General features: G+C 46.0%; 11 protein-coding genes across 11 annotated transcripts; 6 read left to right on the top strand and 5 right to left on the bottom strand.

The window, feature by feature from the left end:
- Window positions 1–1,237: 1,237 nt before the first annotated feature.
- Window positions 1,238–3,317, top strand: COCVIDRAFT_20664 (hypothetical protein; the record flags this gene model as incomplete). Its single annotated transcript, XM_014695510.1, has 3 exons — window positions 1,238–1,354; window positions 1,435–1,638; window positions 1,728–3,317. The coding sequence occupies 3 exons, from the start codon at window positions 1,238–1,240 to the stop codon at window positions 3,315–3,317; spliced, it is 1,911 nt and encodes a 636-aa protein (XP_014550996.1).
- Window positions 3,318–4,139: 822 nt separating this feature from the next.
- Window positions 4,140–5,349, bottom strand: COCVIDRAFT_42607 (hypothetical protein; the record flags this gene model as incomplete). The annotated part of the gene is made up of 5 exons (XM_014695521.1): window positions 4,140–4,465; window positions 4,532–4,819; window positions 4,853–4,989; window positions 5,042–5,226; window positions 5,308–5,349. 5 exons carry the CDS (start codon window positions 5,347–5,349, stop codon window positions 4,140–4,142), a joined length of 978 nt encoding a protein of 325 aa, XP_014551007.1.
- A 65-nt stretch (window positions 5,350–5,414) lies between these two features.
- COCVIDRAFT_31376 (hypothetical protein) lies at window positions 5,415–6,188 on the top strand (the record flags this gene model as incomplete). The annotated part of the gene is made up of 2 exons (XM_014695520.1): window positions 5,415–5,616; window positions 5,692–6,188. 2 exons carry the CDS (start codon window positions 5,415–5,417, stop codon window positions 6,186–6,188), a joined length of 699 nt encoding a protein of 232 aa, XP_014551006.1.
- COCVIDRAFT_114000 (hypothetical protein) lies at window positions 6,189–6,404 on the top strand (the record flags this gene model as incomplete). Its single annotated transcript, XM_014695519.1, has 1 exon — window positions 6,189–6,404. One exon carries the CDS (start codon window positions 6,189–6,191, stop codon window positions 6,402–6,404), a length of 216 nt encoding a protein of 71 aa, XP_014551005.1.
- Window positions 6,405–7,745: 1,341 nt separating this feature from the next.
- Window positions 7,746–9,072, top strand: COCVIDRAFT_42606 (hypothetical protein; the record flags this gene model as incomplete). The annotated part of the gene is made up of 5 exons (XM_014695518.1): window positions 7,746–7,844; window positions 7,884–7,947; window positions 7,998–8,089; window positions 8,141–8,404; window positions 8,458–9,072. 5 exons carry the CDS (start codon window positions 7,746–7,748, stop codon window positions 9,070–9,072), a joined length of 1,134 nt encoding a protein of 377 aa, XP_014551004.1.
- A 255-nt stretch (window positions 9,073–9,327) lies between these two features.
- COCVIDRAFT_114004 (hypothetical protein) lies at window positions 9,328–9,525 on the top strand (the record flags this gene model as incomplete). The annotated part of the gene is made up of 1 exon (XM_014695517.1): window positions 9,328–9,525. A coding segment is annotated over one exon (198 nt), but the record flags the coding sequence as incomplete, so codon positions are not given.
- A 90-nt stretch (window positions 9,526–9,615) lies between these two features.
- COCVIDRAFT_20660 (hypothetical protein) lies at window positions 9,616–10,608 on the bottom strand (the record flags this gene model as incomplete). The annotated part of the gene is made up of 3 exons (XM_014695509.1): window positions 9,616–9,727; window positions 9,838–10,228; window positions 10,551–10,608. The coding sequence occupies 3 exons, from the start codon at window positions 10,606–10,608 to the stop codon at window positions 9,616–9,618; spliced, it is 561 nt and encodes a 186-aa protein (XP_014550995.1).
- Window positions 10,609–10,858: 250 nt separating this feature from the next.
- Window positions 10,859–11,017, bottom strand: COCVIDRAFT_114005 (hypothetical protein; the record flags this gene model as incomplete). Its single annotated transcript, XM_014695516.1, has 1 exon — window positions 10,859–11,017. A coding segment is annotated over one exon (159 nt), but the record flags the coding sequence as incomplete, so codon positions are not given.
- Window positions 11,018–12,714: 1,697 nt separating this feature from the next.
- On the bottom strand, window positions 12,715–13,897 carry COCVIDRAFT_42604 (hypothetical protein; the record flags this gene model as incomplete). The annotated part of the gene is made up of 5 exons (XM_014695515.1): window positions 12,715–12,842; window positions 12,898–13,091; window positions 13,141–13,195; window positions 13,249–13,449; window positions 13,537–13,897. The coding sequence occupies 5 exons, from the start codon at window positions 13,895–13,897 to the stop codon at window positions 12,715–12,717; spliced, it is 939 nt and encodes a 312-aa protein (XP_014551001.1).
- A 645-nt stretch (window positions 13,898–14,542) lies between these two features.
- COCVIDRAFT_42603 (hypothetical protein) lies at window positions 14,543–16,230 on the top strand (the record flags this gene model as incomplete). The annotated part of the gene is made up of 5 exons (XM_014695514.1): window positions 14,543–14,723; window positions 14,765–15,200; window positions 15,251–15,442; window positions 15,495–15,832; window positions 15,932–16,230. The coding sequence occupies 5 exons, from the start codon at window positions 14,543–14,545 to the stop codon at window positions 16,228–16,230; spliced, it is 1,446 nt and encodes a 481-aa protein (XP_014551000.1).
- A 757-nt stretch (window positions 16,231–16,987) lies between these two features.
- COCVIDRAFT_42602 (hypothetical protein) lies at window positions 16,988–18,360 on the bottom strand (the record flags this gene model as incomplete). The annotated part of the gene is made up of 7 exons (XM_014695513.1): window positions 16,988–17,393; window positions 17,443–17,580; window positions 17,635–17,709; window positions 17,765–17,919; window positions 17,973–18,132; window positions 18,196–18,272; window positions 18,325–18,360. The coding sequence occupies 7 exons, from the start codon at window positions 18,358–18,360 to the stop codon at window positions 16,988–16,990; spliced, it is 1,047 nt and encodes a 348-aa protein (XP_014550999.1).
- Window positions 18,361–20,392: the final 2,032 nt, after the last annotated feature.

Below are 20,392 nucleotides of genomic sequence, written 5' to 3'. Positions count from 1 at the left end.
TTTTTTATATAAATATAGTGAGGGAGCTATCATTAGTCGTAATATAGTCTCTTTAGTGCTCCTTAGGTTCTTTTATGGTTCAATTCATACCGTCAGCGTATCAGCTGACCACACAAAGGCAACAGGCTTGAAACTTACCAGCGTTAGGGGTCCTTAATGGGCGCTCTGATATAAGTGGCAATCGCTATTATTAGACAGTCCATGACGGATTGCTGATATCTTTGCAGTATGATGCTTTCATAAACTTTGCTCTTAACGTTGTTCACCTTACTCCTGTGATTTCCTTTAATTTCAGAATGCATGAGATTTTTACGTAGTAACCCGACTCTGACCCTATTGGGCTTTGACTCTGTTCCACCAGCTCGATTGTGGATCGCCCTTTGGTCTTTTGAGCTCGATCTTGTCATGTGCCACAGTATTCGTGAAAGATTTCGAGGAACAGCGAGCGGAGTTCGGGCCAATAATGGAATATTCGTCCCGATAATTTCCCATTAATTAAATGTGCGACCGAACTTGCAGTTGAGGTTGGACTAAAAAGAATTAACTCAATCATGTTATTGAGCCAGGATTCTTGGAAGACAGTCATTGTACAAGCGGTTGTTTGCAGGCCACGGATGGGCATATAGCTAGGAAGGGTAAGGAAGCAAGCGATAATTAAAAAGGTTTCCTCCGTATACTAGAAGGCAATTATGTGTCTCACAGTGCATTCATACACTATCTCGATCATTCCAAGAGCTGTGGGATCGATTAAATCTTGAATTCATGAAGGTAGCATTAATACTTTTCTTATCAGATCGGGGAAGTAACATTTGCTTACAATTAAATTGAAAGGCTAAAGTCAGTGTGCAAACGGCTAGCAAAATGCTAGTTTTGTGGATGTTGCTGCATACAGTAACTAATTAGTAGAAGACTGAGATCCCGGCGTGGAGTAAGCGTTACACAGTAACAAAGCATACATAGACATAAATCATATTTATGCTTCTAGTTTTCACTTAATTTACAACTAGATATCTCCACACGGTGCACACCGGACTGGCATGGTACGCAGTCACGTGATGTAGTACGTAGCGTTTAATTAGTGACAAAATGGGGCGTGGCGCCTAACAGATCGATAACCCTCAACAGCTTGGCGGACCTAAGGCTAATATTCGCTCCGCCTTAATCACCACCTCCTCTCACGTTATTCAAACACATATTTCATAAGGTAAATGTAGACTTCGGTACAGCCACACTCCAGATGACGTATGAATATCGACCGCTAGCAGATGCGGGCGCCGAAATTCGATTGGTGGTCCTTGGACCTGGCGCGTTTAATGACCAAATCAACATCACGTTCAAAGTCCAGCCACTACATGTGCGTCATTGTCATTTTTTTTATCCCAATGACCCTCAAACGACATGCGATAGCTATGGATACTAAACCCTATCCTACAGACTAGAGAAAGGCCTCTGCGCTATCGGGATGATGATCTCGTTTGGGATGCACTTTCATACGCATGGGGATCAGACAAGAATGCGTCAGCTGTGGAGATTGGTTGCACGGGTGGAGCCTACCTTCCCATTACGCATAACCTGATGTTGCACTACGGCACATTCGTCACAAAGATAGAAAGCGTTCTATCTGGATCGATGCAATATGTATCAACCAATCCTCAATCGAAGAGAAAAGCAGACAGGTTGCCATCATGGGCCAAATTTTCTCTCAGGCTGACAATGTCATCATCTAGCTTGGCCCTGAGCAAGACTCAAGCAAGGAGGCTATCGCAATTCTTCGGCAGATCGGTAATTCGGTCGTAGTCAATTGGTACTCCGAGTTCATGACACCTGCGATCAGTTGCTCTGAGTCAGATAAGCATTTCGCAGATAGGGATACAGTGCTTCCCTATCGTAATGGCGCACTCGTCCCTGTATTACAACTTTTCGAGCGCGATTACTTCAAGCGGGTATGGATCCGACAAGAGGTAGCTCTCGCCACACGGGCTACAATACATTGTGCCCACGACCAACTTGATTCCGTCGCCTTCAAAACGACTGTTGCATGCTTGGTCTATAAAGGCTTTTACTATAGCGCCCTCCTTCATCGGCAATTTTCAGAATGGGACTACTTACGGACATTAGTATATTTTATCTTTACGCTAAGACCAGCCACGTGCTCATATACTGTACTAGATCGATACCTAGGCAATGCAGAATGTCGAGATGACCGAGACAGGATATACGCGATGTTATCCTTGATGCGAGAGTCAGACGCATCAATTGGAATTAGGCCCGATTACTCACTAACAACACAAGAGCTGTATTCAAAAGCGGCTGTCGGGGCAATTGAACTGCACCAGAGTCTGGTGTTGCTAGAGAATTGTCGTCTCGCCACCAGAACTCTAAACATCCTTAACTGGGTGCCGGATTGGACGGTGCCATGGCAGGATTCAAACATGAGTACAGGCTGGAGCGCCTGTGCGTGGATCAGTCCCAGCATCTCGGTCTTAGATGCGAAGCGAATCCGTGTTGCTGGGGTATCGGTATCGCGCATTGCAGCAATTGTTCGCGCTGATATTGGCGAGATCAAAGACGAAACAGAACGGTGCGATGCTATTGTGGATATAATACGCAATGTGGAATCTTGCTCCAGAAAGCAAGAGGCAAAGCCATTGCCAGAGCGCATCTGGGTGGATGTGTTCTGTTTGACAGCTACGAATCGTCGCCATGCAGAGGCTTACGACCCACAACAAACGACGTTCCCAACCTTCCAGCAATACATTGACGTCATAGAAGCCATTTGCTTCTTTCCAGAGCGGCTCACGGACTCTAAAATTCGCTTTAAAGAGGTCCTAGTACAGCTCGCGATAGCCTGGCATAACTTGGACTTCTTCCTTACTACCGATGGCTTTATTGGACTCGCGAACCCGGGCATAAAAGAAGGAGATCAGATCAGCATACTTCTGGGAAATAGATTCCCTGTGGTGTTACGCTCTCAAGTCCATACTATTCCACACGAGCCTAAATCTTGGCAAGTTGTTGGAATGGCTATAGTTGGCACGTTGATGATGGGCGAGATATTTTATAGTTGTGCAGATCTCTCGAGGCTACAAAGAGTTCACCGTACTTATGGTCCTCATGATGCCTCTCAGTCAATAAATGGCTATGCAGTCGCCATAAAAGATCACCAGGCAAAACAGCTCATAACAGACCCGGCCCAGTTTCTGGCTAAGATGGGAATCAAAATCGAATTTTATCAAAAACATGCCCCTCGTCTTGTAGTACGAGAAGAAACATTTCGAGCCACCAGTATAGATTTGCGAAACTTCATACTAGTCTAAAAGTGACATTCAAGTATGAAACCCTGGGTAAAAGACATGCAATGAAATATACCATATTACTACGAGTGACGATTGCAGTGAAACTAATTCAATTTGAAAAGTAGTCGAATGTAAAGAGAAAATTACGTTTGTTTCGAAGGAAATTAATTGAGAGCAAGGTAATTATAAGATTATTCTTTCTTATCTTCTCCAACGTCTAAGATGGGTAAGTATTACAAAATAATAGGGCTGTTCTTCTCCCTTTTTCCAGCGCCCATTCGTTGATCTCCTATGCTCCCTCGTACCTCAACTGGCACCCTGGTGCGCTTTCTAGGATATTCAGGCTAATTAGCTCGGAGAAAGATGCATATCCACATTGATCCTCAACAAGTCCGTCACCAACTTACCATTTGCTTGCTGATATTCTTCTTTCCCTCATTCTTTTTCCCTCTATTCTTTTTTGACACAGCTTCGGGCCACACAATCAAATGACAGCGAGATGCAGAGATGCTTGAAAAGAAAAGACTATAGGCAATGTGCCGATTAGGTAATATTGACGACTTGCGATCCTGTCAATGATCCCGAATTCATTGACTTTTACAACAAAGGGAACTTTACGTACTATGATGAAATAGTAGCGTAAGACTAAGCAAGTTCTGCAACTACTTGTGTCCTTGCGAGTGGAAGAATTTTTTCCATTGTTACTTGTAAAAACTACTTACCACTACTGAACAGCCCTGGTAGTTGTTTCTGTACATATGCAACTACCTTCTCTACACCTCCTACAAACTCAACAAAGCAATCTGGTTGTACAAGTACGGCATACTCCTCCCCTATTTTGACTCACGAGCAGCCATACGCATCGGTATGGACCTCTTCTTCCACGGCATCCTCATCACGCCTCCGTGCGCCCACACCTAGTGCTTTCAACCCTGTTAATCTGATCAAAGTCGCAAACTGCTCTTCCAGGACCTGAACCTGATTTCTTGGTGCACCTACAAGCACGAGAAAGTAACGCCCATATGTCAGTTTCTGATATAAGCGCACCGCATCACCCGTAGCCGGATGAGCGAGCCATAGGTCCGGTGCCCGGTGTCCTGCCTTCCACACCCCATGCTCGGATTGATGGACAAGTGGCGATTCTACGTCGGAGTAATGGACCCCCATCCCTGTGATGAAACCCGCGTTCTTCTCAATCAGGTCGACGTACCCTTTCGCGTCAGCGAGGGTACTACGAACAAGTTTAGCTGCGATGTCGATGACGCCTTCGGCTGTTTTGCGGCGCTCGATATCGTAGCTTGATAGTATTGCGTGTGCTGTAGATGACGGGAGGGATAGGTATTGGAGAAGGAAGTGCAGGCGCCATATTAGGTTGAACGCATCGGAGAGCCCTGTGTTCATACCCTTCCCGCCATTCACGGAATGCACGTGTGCGGCGTCGCCAGCGAGGATGAAGGGACCGCTGGCGGTGGGATGCAAGAAGGTGAATGCGACGCGTTCCTTGATTAGAGACGAGATTAGAGCTATGTACGTGAAGATGAGGAAATGTCACTGACCCTCGAACTTGCTGAACCATTCAACGTGTGTGAACTCGACAGGGTGGGGTACCATATGCCGCCTTATCGAGGCCTCAGTCTTCTCCTGTGTGATTTCACCATCGAGCAAGACGTAGAATCGCTGCATGCCCCGCTCTCTGTGCCAAAACTGTAAGCTAGCAATAGAGCTGTGGAACTATCTATACTCACCGTGGAATCCATGCCATCCTTGACTCGCCGTCTACTTGCAGTGTTACGATCTCCCTCGTCACTGGAAATGTGCTGTCAATCCAGCAGTCTAGCACTGCCCATGTCATGTTCGGTTTTGTGCCTTCCCAGCCAATATTGAGGGTGTTCCTCATGAAGCTGCGTGCTCCATCTGCGGCGAGACAGTACTTTGCTCGGATTGTTCGTTTCGCTGTTACGACTGTTACATAGAGTGAAGACGTTGTGTGAGAAGACGAAGGGCTACACACATATTGAGTTTGCACAACTAAAAGACCTCCTTGGTATCGCATCGCTTCGCGATGACATTGACGACATGACATAAGCCGCTACTGCACCTTCGATCCGTCTCGCACTAATGCACCGCTATGGCGCCTTCGACTGGGATGCCTTTACTAACGAGTCGTACGTCAAAGATGACGAGAATAGGCGTCTGACCTACTGCGGATACATGAAGTTCCTTTCGCTGGATCTCGCGAATACCTATCTCATCGGGCTAGGGCGAACGAAAAGCACTTTCGAGAGAGGAGTAGAAGTCATTGCAAAGAGCATGCTGAAACGTGGAGAAGCATTTGCTCGAGCAGTGCGAGAAAATTTTCCTAATCATGTTTGACTCTCCATTCACCCCAGCACAGGAGAGAACAAGATCTCGATCAACATTTTGCCAGTTCAGAAGTTGCTTACACTGTGGCACGGCACTGTCGCAATCATGGTCGATGGAACAGTTATCGTAGGACAGCGCAAATCGTTTGAGGAGGATGCGAAACTGGAGCTTGTTTATGAGGACCAAAGACCCAGCTACTTTCGCGAACGTTCAGAGCTATTCCAGTTGAGTAAATCGGCTGCTGTAACATTTGAGCCAATATATCCTTGTGGCATCATGATTCGACCGGCTAGCGGGCCCAAATCGCTGTCGATACATGATATTGATGCGCAAAAGATACGTCGCCTGGCAGAAGTCAACTCTCCCGTTATCCTTAGGGGCTTCGCTCAAACCAAGAACCGAGACGCATTTGTTGCAAATTCATACGAGATGGGTGTGCCTACGCCATGGAAATTCGGTCTTGTCCTCGAGGTCAAGGATCGTGGAGCAGAAGGTCAAGGTCTAAACAATGTCCTCAGTCAGGAATGAATGTCGTTCCATTTCGATGGCATGTTCAAAACCCAAAAGCATACCCGTGATGATGGCAGCGAGTATCTAGTCCCAAATCCTCCACGCTTCCAGTATTTCGCTGCTGTGACACCAAGTCCAAAGAACACTGGATACACGCAGTGGGCGAGCTCGAAGCTTCTTCTGGATCTTTTGCCAGCAGACAAATCGCTTGGATATCTTCAATCTCTGACATGAACACGCTAGTGAACAGCCGATGTGCTGGTCGGAGCCATGCGTCCGATAGAGCTCTCAGCAGCCGAACCATACGTCCGTCACTGTACTAGCTATGCACTTGTGGACTGAAGAATGGCCGCAATTCTCGAGGTAGCTAGTAGATACAGTATAAGAGGTAGTCCAATTCTTCTACGGTCCAGGAAGCACCACCCTGACAAGTGGTATCTTCTGTTGCATATTCAGCAGATTCCTCGCTCTGGAAATTTATTCTCGCTCGTGTTGGAAGAGAAAAGCAATACGGACATGGACGGCGAAAATTTCGTAGAAAGGCTGAAGGCAACAGAATCGGTCGTTGGAGATCTAAAATCTCCCGTCTCTGCCACTACCCATGATGCTAAGGTAGCTTCGACGGCTGAAAAAACGCTGGCGAATTTATTACTCTTTCAAGAATGCGTCCCTAGCGAACAACCTCGGACAGAATAAGCTTTGCGACAAGGTACAGCTATGGTCTAATGCAGGCGTAGCATCCTTTCACCATGCTCATCCTGTCACTAGAAGATATATAGTGGAAGAAGACTTACAAGCACTTAAGTGGCAAAAGACAGTGAGCAGTACTTCATCAGCAAGGATTATCACCGGCTATTCCATCCATTACTTGAGAAGTTTCCGAGCTAATGGCTCTAACTAGAAATTACAGTCACTGAGTGCTGAAAATCACCATTGGTGATGGCTTAAGCACAATAGACTAAAGTACATAAGAAGACTTTCAAATATTAAGTCACTTATCAAGGCGTCAAAGCGATAATTGTAAAGCGAATAGTAACTTTCTATTAGAGAAAGCCTTCAATCGATTTGCTGAACATGAATAGTATCCTTGAATGACTTATCTCAGCACTCTGCACTCCGTAATTTGGTCGGCATACGTTAGTCGAGTCGCTACTCAAGCGAGGTTTTAGTAGCGTCTTCGGCCTTTACAGCTCATATCGGGAATCAAAATGATGGGAAGATCAAATAACTGATAATAGGCAGTCAAGGAGGGGCAGAACTCATGTCCCCAGCATCGGAGTCATGATCCCGAACTCTAGGCGAATCAGCCACATCAGAAGATTGGAGATCAAATAATACAAAGCTTACCAATATGGTCATCTACCTATCGGTAAGTTTGTCCCGAGTATCAATAAACACGACCAGTAGTATATTGATGTGTCGCCGCATCTTTCCGGTTGGTTAACTATACGTCGCCAGTTGAGAAATGGAACTTGAGGACATGAAAATTGCAAAGGTTAGCATGTTTGAATGAACTTAAAACGGAGACTTCGGTGAAAATGCAACTCCATCCTTGCTCAGCGAAGCATCATTACTATGAATTCACTGTGGCTTTATCTTTTGATTTTGGTTTGCCTGAGCGTGGTATGGCTCCTTCGCATTGCTGTTAAGCTGCTTCGTTCTCCTCTGAGACGAGTTCCTGGACCATTTCTTGCAAATTACTCGCGACTTTAGCTGCTCAGGGAAGCATACTTTGGGACTTATCCCAAAACAATCATCAAGCTCCATCGGAAATATGGTCGGTATTTTCGCTCAATGGTGCCGACAAAAGCTAACGAAAAGCTTCAGGACCAGTCGTACGCATAGCACCGAATGAGTATAGCATTGATGATCCAATCGCGGCAAAGGCAATATATGGTAGCGGGCACGGGTTTATCAAGGTTTGTCTCACCAACATTCCTCGGGGAAAGACTTACATTGTTTCTCACTAGTCTCCATGGTATTACCCCAGCGGCAATCCCCTGAGTCTGCTTCCAAATCTCTTCGCTGAGCAAGACCTTCATATACATGCTCAAGAAAGACGAAAAGTCGCAGCTGTTTATTCAATGACCAATTTGTTACAGCTGGAGCAATTTGTTGATGAATGCACATCTATCTTGAAGAAGAGGCTGAACGAATTTGCTAGTTCTGGCACGTCAATAGACATCTCTCACTGGTTGCAATGTTATGCCTTTGATGTAATAGACAAGATGACGGTGAGGGACTCGATACGTTGAGATCTACGAAAATATCAACTTATTGATGATAGTTTGGGCGGCGATTTGGCTTCCTGGACTCTGGTGAAGACATCCAAGGAATCATGTCATCTCTTAGCGAGTACTTGGTCTATTGTGCAAACGTTGGGATATTTCCAGAGTGGCACAAGACCTTGTTCCTCTGGCAGATGCAGTCGAAAACAGCTTCTGGCTCGCTACATGTGGAAGAGTTTGCCAGAACTCAGCTTGAAGAAAAATATAAGAAGGCCCAGGCTGGCAGCCAAAACAGTAACGGTATCAACACGTCAGAGGACTTTATCACAACACTTTTGCGCATACAAGCTCAGAATTCAACCAAGATTACTAACGAGGATATTAGTTCAGTTTGCAACATGAACATTGGAGCAGGCTCTGACACTACCTCGATTAGTTTGGCTTCAATCATCTTCAACCTGCTTAAATACCCAAGATTTCTCCAGAAACTGCGCACTGTGATTGCAGAAAGCGAGGAGCGGGGTGAGATATCAGATCCTATCAAATTCTCCGAGGCAGATAAACTACCTTATCTGCAAGCAGTCTTGAAAGAGGGGCTGCGAATGCATCCTGCGACGGGACTGAGTCTTGGCCGAGTTGTCCCATCTCAGGGTACTGATCTGGCAGGTCAATAATTTCCTCCAGGTTATGTATGCATAAAATACATTGTCTTAGAAGTTGATTACTGAAGCAATGTAGGCTGTAGTTGGGATTAATCCTTGGGTGGCCCATGCGAACACCAAGGTTTTTGGTCAAGACGCGCACGTATTCCGACCCTAAAGGTGGCTAGAACAACCTGAGGTAGTCAAAGAGCGCGAATCTCACTTTATGACGGTCAGTAATACAAGTCAGTCGACTAGCGCTTGGGCCTAATATTTCGAGTTGAACAGTTCGGACAAGGATCACGCACCTGCTTAGGCAAAAATATTAGTCTCATGGAGCTTTCAAAAGCTATCCCGCAGATAACTCGCCATTTCGATTATCTTCCAGACACAACTTCAGGCGAGCCAGAGTATGTCACAGAGAATGTTTGGTTTGTTAAGATTAAAGAGTTTCATTGTAAGGTCTATAAACGAAATGCTGAGTAGTAATAGTAGTAGCAGTAGTGGATGATTTTTTTGATTGAGATTATGCTGATCCTGTTCCTGACCTTAAGACTGTTGAAAGGGAAATATAGCTCAGATTTCCAGAAGATCACCCCATAACCCAATGTCGATAGCATTTTCAGACATTTCCAGTTCGTTCAGCCACAAGGTTGCAACTTGGTCAGCGCTAGAGTCTCTTAAATCACTATTTGAGTGTCAGCATAAGTACACTAGACTTTATGTGAGTCAAATACTGGTATATACTCTCTCAGAGCTTCTTCAACCTCGTGGGAATCTTGCAAATGTTGAACTAACACAGTGTTGCCATCTCCAACATCTTCGGCAAGTCCACACTGCTGTAACTGATACAGTGGTTCGGGAAGTAGCTGCTTTGGGTAACCAGATACACTGATTACCAGTAGGATTCTAAGACATTGCTTCACACGGGCCTGATAGCCATCTGCATGAAACAGGTCGCACCCGGCTAGAATGACTTGAAGACACTGCAAGCTGAAGAAGAAGTCATCCATCACCAAGTAGTATCCTACTTGGTGAAATACCATGTTCTCTAGTATCTCAATTGTGGATTCGACGGCAGACAAGCAGACTTTTGCAAACTTGGTGAATAGAGCTTGTTTAACAGGTTCGACATGTCCACTGCCTTCTAAAAGGTTATGGAGGAGAAATGGCTTAGTGATAAGCATGACTGCACTCCAATAGCGTAAGTGAAGCAGAGAGATTGGTCTACGGTGGGACAATGGTACTGATGTTGAAAGTTGAAGATGTAGTGGCACTTGCGTCAATCATTCTCTCAAGGCTGCCATGGTGTCGTTGAAATTAACATCCGATAATTCCTGGCCACCATGAACAGGGTCATCGTAGAGAACCTGTCGGATCCTCTGTGTGAGCTGGGTTAGACGGATGCATTGCTGTAGATATCCAATGGGTGTATTTGAATCAGGGCCCACAACCTAATATATCTTAGAAAGAACATATGTAACTGAACCCGTTTGGAGAATGGTACTTACAGTTTCCGATGGCAATGGTGGGGCCCAAGCAATATTGATCGAAGAATTTGTCATGCATGGCTTACCCAACGCAAGAGAAATGTCCTGATCTACAAGATACAAAGTCCACCAGAGCCGTTGCGCATGTGCTTGAGAAACTACGCCGCTGTGTATCGAATGCTTGTTAACGTGTAGACCAAGAGAGAAAGCAATGCGGACAGCGAGTCCAACGTGCAAATAAGCAGAATTCGTAAATCCATTCGACTGGAAGGCCAAGGACTGGTATCCAGACTCAGTCAGTTATGCATTCCGAATCTGGCGCAAAAATCTCAAGCCATGGGACTCACCAACACTATCAATGCTCGCACACTGTCCGAGTCAGCTTTGTCGCAAACCTGCGGCACAAGGTGTTTTGCCATATCTAGTGATTTATGTGCCTGTTGACTGTTGTACAGCCCATTGTGGGAGGGATCACATGACACGCATAGTGCCACTATGCTGTTCAGGGAGCAGAGCCATGGAGCACTCAACTGTCCAAAGTCGCCAGCATAGGTCGCTTCAAGTTTAGTGTAGTGTAGAATAACTCGGAAGAATATATCCAATACAAACTGTGGATCTGTTCAAAAAAGCAAGCCGCACATGCGGATAGAAGATCCTGGGATGGAAGCTGGGATAGGCTTCCGTTAGATAAAGCTGCACCTGTAAATGGAGATTTGACGGAAGGTGGTAGGACTTTCAACATCGGAGGTATCTTGTCCCTTTCCTTCTTTTTGGATTCTGGTCCCATTCTTAATATCCATGACCTCACGGCACTGTTGGAACTGATGCCGGATTCGGCTCCTATGTAGCCTATTGATTTGATGAGATTCTATGGCCGACAAGGTTATCACAGAGCAGTTTACGATATTCACCATGAGCGTCAACCATCAGGCAACCTAAATCGTGACGGAGATTAACAATTTCATGCAACAGGATAGATTGTTGCTCTGTCTGGTTTTTTGTGCGGTTCTGTGGCAGTATGGTATTTTGGTCGATTGGGTTGCTTGTATGAGTTGGAATCCGCTCAACAATGGTGATGTTTGGGGTCGAGATGTCTGCCTGATTACTTGATAGCGCTTTTTTCTGTTCAGATACAAGTCTTCGTAGGTTTGATGTAGTTAGCTCTTCACCAGGGAAGCAGTAGCTACATAGTTCGCACAGAAGACGATATTCCTCTTCTGACACATAGTAGAACGGCCTCTGGTTTCGTTTATTCAAGTCAACCGAACAAATCTCCTCTATGCTACTGCAGTAATTACAAGGGCCATCGGGATCTCGGCTAAAGATTAACTTGTCTCCTGGGCCTGAATGAACCAACATTCACATACTGGGTTTATTGCACTGGATTTTCAGTTAGGAACATGTTCTGAACTGGCCTTCATCCGAACTATTACCTTTGTTTTCCGCGTCTTACAGCGGTCGCAGCTGATCACAGCTCTGCTTACGCGTGACCTTTTTGCGATCTTGTAGCTCTTACTTGATATGCCATCTCGCGATTTCATATTGGTCTCAACTTCCAACACAGTCGGTGAGTTGATGAAATCGCACGACTTTCGCTCCTGGTTCGGATAAGCGCGGAATAAAGATTACCGAGTGAAACAAGAAGCTCCTCCGCGACGGTCCCCTGGCCTTGGTTCGCCCGCATGATTAGGTAGGGGCGGAAGTGGCGCCACCCCCGCAGATTCGGCATGCATTCGTCAGTGTGGGGAAAGCCACTCGGCACAACAGAACGGCAAATCTATTGCGAATGAGGCTGCTAGAACACAAATAGGGTAAATGTATCAAAGTTCAATGCTTATGAAGTACAATCGTATCGCAAAACCTTGAATTCAGATAGTTTTCGTAGAAGGAACTTCTCTATCAGCTCCACAGATCGACCACAGCTTTACCCGCTAGGTATATTCAGATAGTATAGTAGTTTATCCAAAAACAAAAAAAATAACAATCCCACATTTCTTTCCTGATAAAGAACACGTTGCTAAAGTTTGGATTGGCTGCTGATGAGCTGAGATGGATGGAATCGATGGCAACGGGCTCTGGAAACTCGGTTCAGAGTTCATTCCCAGCACGTTCGTGACTATGTGAAATCTGTATTGAATATTTATTCGGCTCAGCTTCTCCCTAATTAGCCCATGCATACGCTGGCTCAGTGCTCCAAGGGCAATTTGAACAGCTTTATAGCGTTCACCCTTCCAACTTTGTCCTTCGCCTCATTGTCCGAATCTACAGTTTTCCACCACGACTGTTCCTCTTCAATGTCTTCATACGGTGTGTCTGTTCAGATAAGTCAAACTAGGAAACATGCTTCCTAGTTCTGGGCGAATATTACCTATCGCGTATAAGCATCTATCGAGGTTGATCGTCTCAATGCAGAGCTTCAAGCCAGGAGTGAAGAAGTTTCCCGACGTTGTAATATAGACATTGTTTTGGAAGTAGAAATTATAGTCGTTCTTTGAAGGTCGCGTAGCCTGTTTGCTAGATTTATTGTACCAATGGCTCGCTCGCCGTAGATTGAGAGGGATGCTATGCAAGTACGTTAGCTACGATATTAGACCATGGCGCATACTCATACTTCTCTCCAAGATGTTCAGCTACAATTTTGGCACCTGGAAATCGATCGATAACACCTAGGATAAGATGTCAGAGTCTGGAACCCGTTATATGGCCCACGCTCGCCGACCTGATGAACAAATCGGATAAATATGGTACGAAAGGTCGAGGTGGAACTGCACAGCAGCCCCTTGTAGATGCGGTCGATCCCCATAGAGAGATCCGGGTTGAAGATCCTTCTTCGCGAGGTAGCGCGGGTGAAAGTATATCGGTACATCTAATTCTTCCACCTTTTTCCAGAAAGGATCGTATCTAGTAGTATCGTAGTAATCTCAGCCAGAATCCTCGTTCTTGCTTTGGTAGTCATTGATCAGCCCTCTGAAGAAGCCCAATTGCTTAACAGCCCTTTCTAGTTCACGTGCCGCGGCCTCTGGACCGTGCATGGAAAGAGCTGCTAGACCACCAAATCTCTTGGGGTTTCGCGACACTTGGGCTGCCAGCCAGTCGTTGGCCTCTCTCGCAGTCTTCTCCGCGACTTGAGGATCGGTGATGCCCTGGCATCCTGGGGCAGTCAAGGATAGAAGCATGTATTCGACTCCCTCGGCATCCATAGTCGTCAGACGCTTGCCATGGATATCAAGTAGCCTCTTGGCATGTGCTTCGAGGGTTTTGTTGCTGTGGTCACCAGGATTGAGAATAGAATTGGTTTCCTCAAGTAGCCATACCGTCGAAGGGGTTATGATTGCTTCCTCAACAGCCACGGTACCTCGTATGACCATCTCGCTTCGTTAATGAAATATATCTATTTAACAAATACATGCATTTGCAACCTTCACCTGAGGCTTATAAAAACGGAAATTGAGTGCTTTCATGTAGAGATGGCTACAAGTAAGGGTAATAATGTCTTCTCACTACCTCATTCCAATGGCCATACTCCATATCCATTGACAAAAGTCACTAATAACTTACCACGCGGAGTCATCGGCGATATATCTCCGACGTAAATGTCTTCTAGTCACATCACACCAATGGCCATGCTCCATTCCCAAAACTTAAAAGCTTGTCGCACGGGAATTTCGGATCGATGTTGCAGTGGTGGAGATCTATGCTCACAGTCAAAGATCTGCCGAGAATGGGCACGGGTAGTTCGTTATGAGGGGACCATCGGCGGTATAGTTCCGACTCCGCTACTATTCTCCGCTACTAGTCCCGAAGTGCTTGGAACTCCTGAGCTTCGCAAGCGTCAATCGTTAGAACACTCTAGCCTATTTAGCAGGCACGCAGTGGTATTTCCAACATAAATCTAACAAACAATAACATTTTATGTGAGATCACATGTCGCGTTGTGCTTTGAAAAGTGAACCTTATACTCATAGTGCTACGCTGTGCGCTCAATCATCTCTCATTTGGCCACGAACATCGCAATGGCCTACATTTTTGAACTTTCTGCTGTCCTTGATACCGGTTATGTAGATGGAGAGAAGGTTGACGACCGATTTAAATTTCCCAATACTGGTATCTTTAGTGGGTTTAACAAACCATTCCGGTTAGAAGGGGACATCTTTGACCTTGAGGTGGAGGGAGAAATCCCCCCAGAGATCAATGGTACTTTTTATCGGGTGCAACCAGATCATCGATTCCACCAGTCTTTGAAGACGATATTCATTTCAACGGTGACGGTAATATCACAGCTATCCGTATTGGAAATGGCCACGCAGACTACAAGCAACGTTATGTTAGAACATATAGGTTTCTGGCAGAGACTTCAGCTGGAAGAAGTCTGTTTGGAAGATATCGTAATCCCTATACAGATTCTGAACTAGCAAAATCTGTAATCCGAACCGCTGCAAACACCAACATCACGTTTTGGAGAGGAATGCTTCTTGCCTCCAAGGAAGACGGTCCGCCGTACGCCATGGATCCCGTGTCTCTGGAAACAATTGGGTGGTACGACTTCGAGGGCCAGATTACGGCGCCGACAATGGCTGCGCATCCTAAATTCGACCCTGATACAGGAGAAATGATATGCTTTGCATACGAGGCTGGTGGGGATAGAAATGATGGTTTGCGCCGCATCGCAGTGTGGACTATCGATGCAGATGGCGTCAAAACACAAGAGGCTTGGTATGGAGCTCACTCTGCGGCATGATTCATGACTGTGGTATTACGAAAAACTATGTTGTTCTGCCAATGACCCCCCTCAAATGCTCCCCAGATCGACTTCGAAAGGGAGGCAATCATTGGGCATGGGACCCTAAGGAACATCAGTGGTACAGTATTGTTCCACGGAGGATGGGAAAGCCCGAGGACATCGTGTGGTTACGGTCTGGAAATGGTTAGTTACTCTTCTTTGATGTTGACTGCTTGATAATAAAGTCCGATAACATTTCATGGCCATGTTGCCGGTTGCTATGAAAATGATCAGGGGAATATCGTGTTCGACCTTACGGTCGCGGACGGTAACGTATTCTTCTTCTCCACGCCCGACGATGAGCCAACCGGAAGCGTTGCAAAGCGAAACCGCCTACACAGCCCAACCAAACGCTGGATGTTCAATCCAAATAGTCCTTCAGAGTCATGGGTAGAGCCAAGCGAGGTATGGGATACCAGCGGCGGATTCTCCCACATAGATGACCGTTATGTCACGAAGAAGTACAATCATTTCTGGCAAGCAAAGATCGGTGGCGCAAGGGAGTATGATGTTGCCAAATGTGGTTCGCCCGCAGGGGGACTATTCAACTGTCTGGCTCACTACACATGGGATGAAAGAAAAGAGGATATTTACTAGGCTGGCTCATGTGCGACGTTTCAAGAGCCATCATTTATACCAAAGAGCGACGGTGCAAAAGGAGAGGGCTGGCTAATTGCTTTGTTGAATCATCTGGATGTCCTGCACAACGACGTCGTCATCTTTGATGCCCTTAACCTCGCAAAAGGCCCCGTAGCCACCATTCGTCTTCCAATGAAACTTCGTCTTGGCCTTCATGGAAACTTTGTGGATCAACGAGATATTGAGGAATGGCAAGCAAGAAGGCAACCCAGCGGGGATGTCGGTCTTGTGAAACCTGCGACAAAGCCGCTACCCTGGCAACTGGAGGCTGAAAACCCCTGAACATGTGTCGGCTTATTATTTGATGGTAGGAAGGTGAGCAAATACCTCAGTTCGGATGGGGTGGGATTCGTATGTACTGCATAACATTGGCAGCGACAATTTTTTCAAAGGCTAATTCACGCTCAACCGAATAGATCATTCCCAAGTCAGTCAGCTGTCCCAGAGGAAAGTTCCATCCGACCTCGATCTTTGAGGCTAGCAATCGATAATCAATAAGTACGCAACAGCTGCAACACATTCTATATATACTTGACAAATCCTAGAGATGCCATCCGCCAAATATTGCCCTTGGGCAATTACCAGCATTAAGGAAATAGGTAGCGATGTCAAAGTAGCATGATGGGTTGTTAATATGAAGGATATAACATCCATCTCTCGACGTGGTCATGTACGAGTGGGTAGAAGGCACGTAACTATTTATAGGATGATCGTCAATCTTTGAGAACTGTGCATGGGTACCTTATGGCTGCAGGGGTCAACTGGCCTGATCCCTGGCGAACCAGGAGGCTCCTCCGCATTCTTAGTTACATTCCGCGGAACAACGGCAATTTATGCTAGTAGTAGAAGTTTTTAAGCTCTAGAGATATGTTGAAGTTTTCATGGCTCTAGTGATTTCACTCTGATTATATCTATTGCTCTAGTATACAAAGAAAAGAACAATTCATCCATAAGTGCGGCATTCGCTTCTTCAATTCAAATAGCCTTCTTCTAAGTAATGGAAAATTGAATTCTAACTATTCATTGCCGTCTATCCTGCTTACAGGCTTATATCATCTGAAGATCGTTGAGAAACTTGATATGGTTCTTTGGGTGACACATCCCTAAGTTCCGTCGTGCTCTGAAAATGGACATCTTTTTGGATGTAGATGGCATTGTCGTGGGTAGTCTTTGACTTGAGAGGACCATTACTCGTAAACCTCGTCTCTCTCTTAGTGGCAAATTGGTTGCCAGTACTCGATTGACCTTTACCACTTGATCCCGCCATCTTCGGTGAAAATCTCTTTAATAGTGGTCGGAGTGTGGGGATACAGGCACACATGATACCGAGGCTGGTTTCAAGGGTAGAAAGAGAAGCAACAGTTCCGATTTGCCATGTGATATCGTTCCAGTCATAGTGGGGCCCGATAAGCATATGAAGTCGAATTGCGGAGATGATGCATACACTACTGCACGTTAGTATAGTTATCTGTAACAAGAGCAAGTGGTACTTACGCTAAGCCCATGCACAAGATAGCCAATAGGTATACCTTACGCAAAACATTGATTTGCAGTTGAAGTACAGGCTTAAAAGGGATGATGAGAATGAGAAAATCGGTAACTAAATTCATGACAGCATTCAGTGCAGCTAGCCTAGTTGCTGTTAGTAAAAGCCAACGCACTCATTCAGGTGTCCTATATACTCACGTGTTATTGCCGACGCAAACTCCTTCCGGAATGTGTGTGATATCTTTGAATGTGCAGATGAACGGAGTGAAGATCCTTTAAAGAATATATCTGTTAGAAACGACCTTTGAGAAGACACATAGGAGCTTACTGTTGTGCAGCTCCCCACATTAGAAGAAACCCGGTGCCCCAGTTGCAAATGAGTCGCATATTTCGACCAGGAAAAATCTTTCCATATTGGAGAAGTAGCGATATCTTGGTTGCAATTTGTGTCGCATTGTAGATTGCTATAGCGGCGAAGAGCATCTTTATAAAGTGAGCTTCAATGCACCTTGAGTTTTTCTCAGTAGACTCTTTACCTTGGAGAAAACCGGCAGTTTGTCCTGAACAAACTGAACGTGTCGCCCTGCGCCCCCAGCGATAAGGATTGCGTAATTTACAGCCGATACTGCGAAGTTGAACACTTGAGCCACGATGATGACATAGTCGTCCGCCCCAACATTTCGCAATATTATTCTCCTGTGCGAATGCAAACTCTGGTCAGCCCCGCAATTGCTGGTTCTCCTTTAAAGGTATATGTACCTAGTGTAAAGCCGGAGGGCTACGCAGGCGCATGAAAGTACTGTAAAAATCGTAACGATGGCCAAGGCGGTAGGAACCTAGATAGCATTAGCGAGTTGTGTCATTGTGTTGCTGGCGGTTTTTGCGTACTCGGGTCTCATCGGCCAGGCCCTGGTCACTAGCCATGATATTTGATTCAAAGCTGAGCGTGCATGTAGCGTAATCAACCTTTTTTGAGGATGATATAACCCCTGTCCTGAAGTGCGATCTTGAAGAGGATAGATGGAAAAGCGATGGGCAAATGTAGGACTATTTAGGACCAGGTAGTTTCAGTCGTAAAGGAGAACCGCGCGTAACATAGTTCGGTCTAATCTACGCCGTTCTGCCATCAGGTTGGTGGTGGTCCAATGAAAAGACTCCGGCTGACTAGCCGTCATCCAAGCACGGTTTTAGTGGTATGTCAACAGAACTATCGCAAGACGAGGGGTGTCACTAAAACTAGACTACCGAGAATACGGGGTATCTAGTAATACGGGGTATTTCAATCTATGCACCCACGCAACCCTCCCCGCAAAGTAGGGTATAATACTGTCATTGTAGTCTACATATTGGGCTTTTGAGGCAGAGAGACATATACTCACTTTTCCTTTGATCATTCTCTGTCACATACGGTGATACCACAACCACGTGTTGCGCTGTTTGTTGTGGCGTCACTACGCAACATGGGCACGAGCCACACCCTCTTCACTCAATTGGAGCGTGAGCACTGGGTGCGGCTCGGTACTACATCCCGAACGGGGTCATGACACCGTAGAACGCATGAAAGGACTTGGTTGCCTTACAAAGTGTGGCGTTCCGAGTCAGTGGTAGAGATAGCGCAATCCATCGCCTGTCTGGTCCGCCTTGGTGGTCCGTCCTCATGGTCCGCCCCCCGGGTCCGCTATCCCCGGTCCCCATCTTCCTGCGCCATCACAGTCGCGTTCGCTTCCTCTTCGTAATCGCTTCGCCTTGCTAGCACCCGCCCAGCATACATACTCATACTTACAGAAGAAATCCTTACCTTTCCTTCAGCTCTATGGACCGTGCGAGATCTATCCTACCCAAAATCAGCCGCATCGCACGATAACTCAGGGTGTTCCATTTCGAATTCCATCATATGTGTGATACTAGTACCCGCTATTAACCCTTATCATTTGTTGAACCCTGCTGCATATCCCTAAGCTAGAGCCACTATATGTCTTGTCACAATCTTGTCGATTGCGCGTATATATAATGGTGCAAGGATCTAAGTCAGTGAAGCAATTAGTATAATTATGAAAAGGTTTATTGTCGCACTGCCCTTAACAGGCGTCCCTCCAAGCCTTGAGGAGAGACCCAGCTGAACCAGAGCTCATTCAACTGCTATGCATCTCATTCGCGTTCTTATGCGTTAAACAATATTGTAGAAGCAATTGCCCACGCCTACTATAGGTAAAGCAGCCTGTTCTAGGCAACAATTTACCTACTCTCAACTTGTAATACGTTGCCGCCAAAACTATAATCAAGAAGCTGCTGCAACTTTGCAATATCAAGGTCACAATACAGCTGCAAGCGATTCGCAACTACATGTGCTGGTGTAGTCCCCCTACTCGTGCGGCAAAACTACCATCCGTATGCCCCCAGTTCTAATTGCGCTTGGTACAAAAAGTTAACTACCAGCATTCCTCAGTATCAATGCAATACCGATATAGCCATCACCTTTTCTTCCCTTCATGTATTTATGGAAAAAGAAGCATCGCAGGACCTCTCAAAATGCGAAATCGCATAATAGCTAGTCGTGATCAGCGAGACTTTAGTTAATAGCCCGTATAGCTGCTGGGTTGGCTTGTCAGCTGATACGCTAATGCACCCACACAGATAACAACACCAAGTCTAGATCACATATCGAAGCAGTAGCCAGCGTAATGGCTATGTTGCTCAAGACTGTGACTCCGACGCTCGTTTTCAACCATGCTGTAGTGGCCATTGAATCGCTAGCAACTGTATAGCACCAGACCAACTGTATGCAGTAGCGAATCGCTAGCGACTGACTGTATATCGCAACGGACCGAAAATACTGTTGTGTGGATGAGTTTGCGATCTGGACGCGTGAGAGAGATGGCCATCTCGACCCCTGAACGCGACCGCGACCACGAAGCGACATCCCTGCCAACCGAGCTACCAGCACCACTAAAGAGAC

The sequence above is a fragment of the Bipolaris victoriae genome (genome assembly GCF_000527765.1).
Source record: "Bipolaris victoriae FI3 unplaced genomic scaffold scaffold_157, whole genome shotgun sequence".
NCBI classification, from domain to species: domain Eukaryota; kingdom Fungi; phylum Ascomycota; class Dothideomycetes; order Pleosporales; family Pleosporaceae; genus Bipolaris; species Bipolaris victoriae.
The sequence above is the reverse complement of the archived record's forward strand: the minus strand, read 5'-3'. Positions and strand labels throughout refer to the sequence as shown.